The 8,505-nt window shown below is 34.6% G+C and overlaps 1 protein-coding gene across 2 annotated transcripts; it reads right to left on the bottom strand.

Moving 5' to 3' along the window:
* Nucleotides 1-1,482: 1,482 nt before the first annotated feature.
* On the bottom strand, nucleotides 1,483-8,299 carry LOC127126525 (UBP1-associated protein 2B). 2 transcript variants are annotated; one of them, XM_051055461.1, is made up of 2 exons: nucleotides 6,687-8,299; nucleotides 1,483-2,829 (listed from the first exon to the last, which is right to left on the bottom strand). In XM_051055461.1, exon 1 carries the CDS (start codon nucleotides 8,174-8,176, stop codon nucleotides 6,698-6,700), a length of 1,479 nt encoding a protein of 492 aa, XP_050911418.1. In that variant the 5' UTR covers nucleotides 8,177-8,299; the 3' UTR covers nucleotides 1,483-2,829; nucleotides 6,687-6,697. The 2 variants fall into 2 exon arrangements, with proteins under 2 accessions (XP_050911418.1, XP_050911417.1); XM_051055460.1 differs by lacking the exon at nucleotides 1,483-2,829 and adding an exon at nucleotides 4,980-5,310 and having other exon boundaries at nucleotides 6,687-8,298.
* Nucleotides 8,300-8,505: the final 206 nt, after the last annotated feature.

The following is an 8,505-nucleotide window of genomic DNA, read 5'->3' as shown; positions in this document are numbered from 1 at the left end:
GATGTCTTGTGTAAATGTCACCGCATTGTGGAGATTGTGCATGCAGGTATTGACACGGATACTTTTCCTTATGGGTCTGATGTGAGGTAGGTCCTAGATGCCATCATGACGAAGGCCTAAGGAGCATTGATGTACCGAAGACAGCGTTGGAGAACGGGGAAGATTGATGGTTGAGGACGTAGATGAGCCAGAGGAGCCAGAGGAAATGTAGTCAGACATACACAACAGTGCATTAGTATATAATAGTACTATTATGGATTGTATTTGATTGTGACATCATGCTAATTTATCGTTGTTCTAAATTTTTTTTAACATTTATTAGTCTTTATATATATATATATATATATATATATATATATATATATATATATATATATATATATAAATAAATACACGTAAACAAAACATAACATGTAGAGTTATGTTCTGATACAATTGTGATGTATGGGTAAACATTTTAAATTGTTACGAAGATAAATCTCTGAAAATCTCCAAAATATTTTAACATTTAATCATAATTCAATTCATCCAAAAATGCAATTTCCAAAATCTATAGAGCATTTTAGACCATTTGGACTTGTGTACATGTAAACAAAACATAACATGTAGAGTTATGTTCTGATACAATTGTGATGTATGAATAAACGTTTTAAATTGTTACAAAGATACATCTCTGAAAATCTCCAAAATATTTTAACATTTAATCATAATTCAATTCATCCAAAAATGCAATTTTCAAAATCTATAGAGCATTTTAGTATTTTTGCGTTATGTATAAATAACATATAGAGTATATTAAAAAAAAATCCTATAAGATGTAGTCTCATACCCATCGACACAAATCTCACATATTAAATCTCCACATATTAAGTCCAATATGATCTTGATTAAGATCTTTATGATCCAAATGTAGTGTACCCTCATATCGGTAACATATACTCAATTCTTGTCGATCAATATATATAAATAAATATATATCCTTTGCAACTTCATCAATTGAACGCTAGAATTCATTTTCAACAAATTTAACACTTATATTTTATCAACATATTTCTCCTCACAAGTTGATGTATTCTCTTTTTCTCACTATTTCACTTAGAGATTAGTCCCTTTATATCTCACCCCACACACAAGAGCTTATCTCGTTTTTCTTTTAATTTGTGTAGGTTCTCATTTGAAGAACGACAAAAAATTTAATCATCTAAAATATTACTTTTGCAATATTTAAATTAGTTTCTATTTAACCGTAACTAAATATTTTTTAAAAATTGATAAACCCCAAGTTGAGTTTTTTCAAGCAAAAATATCAATCCAGTAGTCTGAATTTCTCGACTTATTTTTCACCTTTTTTCATTCAAAAAAAACTTAAATTTAAACCTTTTTGAAATACTACATATTACTCATTAAAATTCAAAACTTTAATACAATAGGTAACATGAGTTACCTAAATTATGTGTGATTTAGCAACGTGAGCCAACAAAATTAGACTTTCCTTTGGATCAACTGATAGGAAATATAACTCAGACAAAGAATTAGAGTTTCTTTTCTCCTTACACTTTCGTACCAAAGCAAAAGGTGTTTTGATTGCCCTTCTATTCTTGTTCTTATCCCACTTGCTTATTCATTTGCTAGGCACACTTAAACGTAGGGCAATAAGTATATTATACAGACACTCATAGATGAGCTAAAGAAAATGATTGATCATGTTCCTACGAGGCAATTTTGGTCATAAAAACAATGAGAAACACCAAAATAACGGAACTGCTTATGGCAAAAAAAGAAACAAAAATTAAACATTGAAGTCATGCATCTATGTTGTTGCTCATGTTACTGAGCTAAAGAAAATGATTGATTTTTAATACCTTAATAAAGTTCAACATCTCATAGATGATGTTCCTACGAGGAAAAAGTTAAGTCGAAGCCCTCTTGTATTATAATAAGCATTTGATTTATTGCCCAAAAAATAATAATAAGTATTTGATTTACTTGATCAACTATTACTTCAAAAAGAACAATTAAAACAAAGGATATTAATTCGATGGAAAAGGAAACTGTATATTGTAAACAATATAAATAAATAAAAAATAGCTCTAAATTTCTATAATCAAACAAAGAAGTAAAACACCATTTCACTACTATTTTCTTTATAGTGAAACAACTATACTTGCTCCATTATTTCTTATAACTTTCTATTCAAACCAAAGATGGCACCTCGTGTTTACCATTTCACTACGTATTTCAACCCTCTTAATTTTCTAATTTTGCCCCTTATATAATATTAGCCCCTTTCCCTCTCTCCATTTTCCTAGGTCTCTTTTCTTCCAATCCAAAATCACAAAACCTTAGTCAAGGTATATATAAAGCTAAAACTAACCCATTCGAGGGAGACAACTTTCAATGGCAAAACAGGTCCTGAGAAGAGAACTCACTAGCAATAAAATAGCACTCAGCAACTGACCTCAATCCTTACAAAAATCTTGATATACTAGACCTAAACATATCATGCAAAAGAACATCTCGGGATAACGCAACACAAAACTATGTAAATGAGATTGAGTGCCACAAAAGTACAAGTGCCAAATGAAACAGAAGTAGCAATACAAGAGAAAAAACTTGTCACAAGAAACAGAAGTAGCAATACAAGAGAAAAACCTGTCACAAGAAACAGAAGTAGCAGTACAAGAGCATAAACTATCATATCACATGGAGTTTTGGAGTTACACACAACTTGTTTAAATCAACAACCAATAATCCACCTAGCTTAAGCAAGGAATCAAAGATATTACCTCAACCTGTCAATTCCCAATTGGTGCATTTGAATTTAATTTTCTAAACAGAGAAAAGGAAAGAATTGTCAAACAGAAGTAACAATACAGAAGCATGAACTATGAAGTTGATTTAAACAGAGCTTTGGAGTTTTAATTTCCACACATACAGAAGTTGTTTTTAAATCAACAACCAATCAAAGATTCGGTACTCAAGTAGATGTTAAACTCACTACACCTTCCTCTGGATCAAGCAAATATAATAAATTAGCTATTTTTCCTTCAATAATTAAGCAGAGGTCATTTCATCAGTAAGAAGACTATCAACCACTAAGTATGCCAACATGATTTTGAACCAAGACAAGAAATAAACATAAGAAATTAGACACAATATACTGCAACTTACCTTCCGGTCCGCAATTGCCACACCTATTAATTTGAGGATAACCAGCAACTAAAAAGTCCATTGTTATTATATCACACTGAGCTGACTTCATCTTTTTACTTTAGAAGTAGTATTTAATTTATAGGATTAACAACACTTAAATGATAATTTGATTTCTTCTAAAACAAACATATAACAGTGTGAACCGAGTAATCCAGAGCCTTATAAATCCACTTTAAGAAAAGTATTATGTTTAAAGCAGGTAACTAATAAGATCTTTGAGGAAACAAATATAGAGGAACAAAAACCAAAAAGTGCAGCTTAATCAGACGACAGAACAGGAACAACAAACTAATAAAGCTGTACCCAGAGAAATAATCCCCTAATAGGGCAACAAAACTTCTTCCAACTTTGACAGACCTCAATAGTATTTATCAAATAAGCAAAGCTACGACCAAAGAGGATAGCAACATTCTTGTTACAGAGCAAAGAGTGTCTCATGAAAAGGATGTTGATGAAGAACGTTGATGATGAACATTGATGATGGACGGGAGTATTTTAAAGGATTTAGCCATTTGAAATTCTGGTAAACAATTTTACTGAAAAGGAGGAAATTTTAGGGTTCCTCTAGAGAAAATTGATATTTCGATTGGTGGATTTTGAAAACAACTTAGTACTCTATTCAATTTGTGAATAACTTTTGGTTGAAATTGTAAATTTGATAGTTTTAGGGAACAAAGAGAGAAAGTTCTTAATAACATTATAAAAGTTAAGGTTTAAATTCAAAAATCACAGATAAGCTACTTGAGAGACCAAAGATGCAGTTAAGCCCAAAGAAAACTGCAACACATACCTAGTTGAGGAACTCTACCATATATTAAATAAAAGAAACTTTTGTTTTTCCTTTTTTTTGGTATAACTTTTTTCTATTTAAATTTTGATTTATTTTATTATTGGCACACGCTTATATAAGTATGGCTGTCAAACCTGCAAAATAACTGAAATAAATTAGGTTCACACACTATTAACAGAGGCACAAGAAAACAAAACTAGACAAATTGGCTTCAAAGTCAATTTTAATCATGGGGATGATAAGGTTAAGACTTCTCATAATGGCAGTTATGGGCAGTTTTGGGAAGTTATTATGTCAGGTATACCTTTGAGCTTTAAGAATAAATAGAGAGAAAATGAGAAACTGGTTATGGGATAGTTTTTGAATGGTTTTGGGAGGGAGAGGCCAGGCTCTCGAATTCTTAGAGGGAGAGACCAAGCTCTCAAATTCGTAGAGGGCTAGAAACCACGACTAGAATTTCATGGATAGAAAACGTCTTTTTAATAATAGTATACAATCTATTTCTTTAGTTTATGTGTGAACTATGTATTCTCTATAGTATTTGTAACTTTGTCTGATTGTAAGCATATTTTGCCATGAATAGAAATTCAGTTATTACCATTAATTTGTATTTTGATGTCGGTTTCTATCAACACGCATCAGAGCAGTAAGATCCACGAGGGAAAATCTGGAAAATTCCAGATTTTGAAGCCATTAGGAAACCAGTTGCAACTATCATGGATCAATTCCCTTCATTTCACCCTGAGGACAAGGTGATTCTTTGGGGGGAAGTAGTGTTAGACTTCTCATAATGCAGATATGGGCAGTTTTGGGAAGTTATTCTATCAGATTGCACTTAGTATATTATGCACATCACCGTATTTCAAGAAAGAAATAAAATGTCGTGTAAGAATTAAATTAGAACAAAGGAAAAACAGTATACAATAACATAAAACAATGGCTAGCAGCTCTTAAACACCAAGCTTACGACACAAAATGATCCACACAAACATAAAATTTAAAATATAATTTGTTCAGCATCCAACCACTGATAGTAAGGGGATGTAAATCTAGTTCAAAGTACTACTAAAAACAGTTCCACAGGTTTTTAGAAGATAAACTAAAAGTCAAAATAATACAATAGTTTGAAATGAAAGAAATTATGAAAAAACTAAGCGGCGAAAACAGAACACGGTTTGGTAATTTAAATATTCTGATCAGTGTACTAGGTTATATTTCATTTTAAACACGCCAATTGCATCAGCTCCTTAAACTTCAGAAGAATCACCATGCCAGTAATAAAAGACTGATTCACTTATATGTGGTATCTGCAAAATGAATAAAAATCACGATAAACAATTTAAGTTGAAAATAGAAAGGAACGGTCCAAAATATAAAAGCGTGAAAAACTATTTAAGTTGGAAATAGTAAAAAAGGACCCAAAACAAATATTTCGCAAAACTGGTTGAGAATTATAAGAAGTCAACCCATCCAGCTCAAAATGATTAGACAATTGAACATGTTGGGAATATTGAAGGTGTGATACAAAACATTTTATTAAAAATATTTCAAAAATTACGATGCTTATTAGCCAGAAACATTAGAAAACGCCTATTCAAACAAAATAAGAGGCTGTAAAAGGTAGGTTTTAGTGAGATGAAAACAAGAAAAAATATTTTCGATAAATTGGTTAGAGAAACCAAACAGATCATAAGCATGACTCAGAAGTTCATAAAGAGTGTTCCTCAACTCGCAAGCAAGCAAGAATAAAATAGGACTACTGAAGTTGGAGCATATAAGAGAGATGTGCGCAGAATTTAAAAATAATAATAATAATCTGAATAGCAAAGTCAGTGCAAATCAAACTGAGACTACAAACAACAATATAACAGAGAAGCTTCCAAAAAGCACACCATGTGTGATAAACTTCAAAGATTCATTGCTTCACTTCCTCCTATAATTTCAGAACGCAAATAATCCAACTCCCCTTTACTCTCACAAATATTTTAATCATGTTAAAGTAATAAAGCTTGTCCAGTTTACTGATGCATGTTCCTCTGAAAATAAAGCTATGTGCATTGAAGGAAAAACTATGTACACACATAAACTCACAAAAGTTCCAACTATTAAAAAAAGTTGCACATGAATGAACATTGCTGTGCAATGCGTTATAGATAACACTAAGTGTGAAGTTGTTAATTCTCAATCACCAACAATATCAAAAAATATCAAACAAAGAAAAACCCTAAATTATTTTTTGGCTAAGTATGACTGAAGCTAGGAGGTGAAAGAGTAAGTATATTCCAAACAGAGCATAGAACTCCATCATACAAAAACACTAACAAAAAGATCATAAAGGGAGAACTCAAGAAGCAAAACCGTGGGAAAGGGGGAACTAAATGAATATAAAAAGACAAATCAAGGAACTAAGTGTCTGTTTTGTCAAAAACAAAGAGGCAGGGAACTAGAGCGAACTCATGATAGATAATCAACACAGTCTATTTCACAGCCTTGAAAATTAGATATTAGGACTAGCCTAAAAAACTAGCTTGCTTTACCTTTCTCCAAAATGCTTCCCTATTTCTCATCACAACACAAGCAAAAAATAGCATCCAACAGATATTAAAATATCAAAAACAAGCTAAAAGGAAGGAGGATAAACCAATATTTAAGGGGAAATATGAATAACATCCATTCAACATACCTGCGGCCCACTTAGTGCCCCATGTAAGGTGCAGCACCACCATATTGGCCTCTTCCGGAACCACCCTGTCCAATCTGCTGGTTTGGATATTGCACCTGCAACCCAACCTGTGGTACTGAATTCCCATATGCTCCCATAACTGATGGACTTATACTAGGCTGAGCACTGTATCCACTCTGAACTCCATGACCTGCAGCAGAAACACCTCCATGATTAAGAGCATTACTCGTTCCAAGACTCCCCAACAAATCACTCAGCCCCAAAGTAGCACCCTGAGATGCAAGTAGCGCCGTCAAAGCCTGTCCAAGTGCAGGCGTCAGCACCGGGTTCAGCCCCTGTGCAGCAGAAGCAGTAGCCTGGTTGTACCCAATTGTTGGTCCTGCCGGCGCCATTAAGTGCCCTGGTTGGCTAACTGCAACACTACTACCACCGGCATATCCAATATTGTCATTTCTCTGAAATTGTGTCCTCTGAGTCAATGGGTTCAGTTGGTTCAATTGATTCAATGAATTCACGTGTTGTTGCTGCTGTGGTTGTTGATGTTGTGTCTTCGCCTTAGGACCATCAATTGCCCTCTGGCAATGCAAAATATGTCCCTCAAATTCCTTATGAGGCTCTTCCAATGCCCTCCTTGCACTCTCAGCACTCTTATAAACAAACAAGCAAAACCCTTTCGGCTTTCCCGTCGCCTTGTCAAGCCCTAACGGCCCTTCCTCAATTTCTCCAAACCTCGAGAAATAAGCAAACAGTTTCTGCGGATCCAATTCAGGACCAACATTGCTGATATATATCTTCCTCTGCGTATACTCCGAGCCTTGCGGCGCCAACTGCGCCGTTGGCTGCGGAGTTTGCTGCACAGGACCAATAGACGCCAGCTGGCACGCCGTCATCCTGTTCCCAATCTTCTTCTGAGGCTCTTTCAAAGCATTCCTCGCCCCACTCCGCTTCTTGAAAAGAATAAACCCATAACCCTTAGATTTCCCAGAAACCTTATCAGTAACAGCTTTACAATCCTCAATTTCACCGTATTGCGAAAAAGCGTTAATTAGGGTTGCGGAAGTGGTGTCCCATCCCAAACCATGAACAAAAATCTTCCGGTGTGACGCGTCTCCGTCAGCAATCTTACGGATCCGGTCCGCAACATCACGATGTTTAGACGCCGCCTCGCAAAGGAGATTCACGATCTGCTCTTTGGTGAAAGGCTCCACGAGGTCCTTAATCGGTTCATCGTCTTCTTCTAGGTATTCTCCACCTTGAGCTTGTTCTCCTCCGTCGTCCTCCTCCTCCTCCTCCTCTTCTTCCTCCTCCTCCTCCTCTACTTCCTCAACCTCTTCATATTCCTCCTCAACTTCTTCATATTCTTCCTCAACTTCTTCGGCGGGGATATAGGGTTCCGGTTCGGGATCCGGTTGAGGCTGAGAGTGGTGCTGTTTGAGCGGTGGTTCCTCTGGTTGAGACGATTTAGCGACGAGCTTTCTCTTTCTCACCATTGTTTTGTTCTTCGCGTGAAGTGAAGGTGGTAACTAGGGTTTCAGATTGGGAATTTAACACATTCACCACACTACAACATGTGTTTTTTCTCTAAGAAAATATCAATGTGTATATACCACAATATTTTCTACTTCAAAAAAATATCACACTTTTTCGGTCAAAATAAATATCACACTTTTTTAGTGTTGTTGACAGTTATTTTCTTACCGGTTTACACATGATAATTTTTTCTTGGGTGAAATTCACGTGTTAAAACAGTTTAGATTTAAATATGTACTATGGTCTTGCAGCTATACTCTCTTTATTTTAGTCTTGTAAATTTTATTTT

Source organism: Lathyrus oleraceus, chromosome 3 (assembly GCF_024323335.1).
Source record: "Lathyrus oleraceus cultivar Zhongwan6 chromosome 3, CAAS_Psat_ZW6_1.0, whole genome shotgun sequence".
Classification (NCBI taxonomy): domain Eukaryota; kingdom Viridiplantae; phylum Streptophyta; class Magnoliopsida; order Fabales; family Fabaceae; genus Lathyrus; species Lathyrus oleraceus.
The sequence above is the reverse complement of the archived record's forward strand: the minus strand, read 5'-3'. Positions and strand labels throughout refer to the sequence as shown.

Excerpts from the sequence above, each read along its gene's own strand:
- LOC127126525 (XM_051055461.1), bottom strand. The coding sequence starts at position 8,176 with ATGGTGAGAAAGAGAAAGCTCGTCGCTAAATCGTCTCAACCAGAGGAA.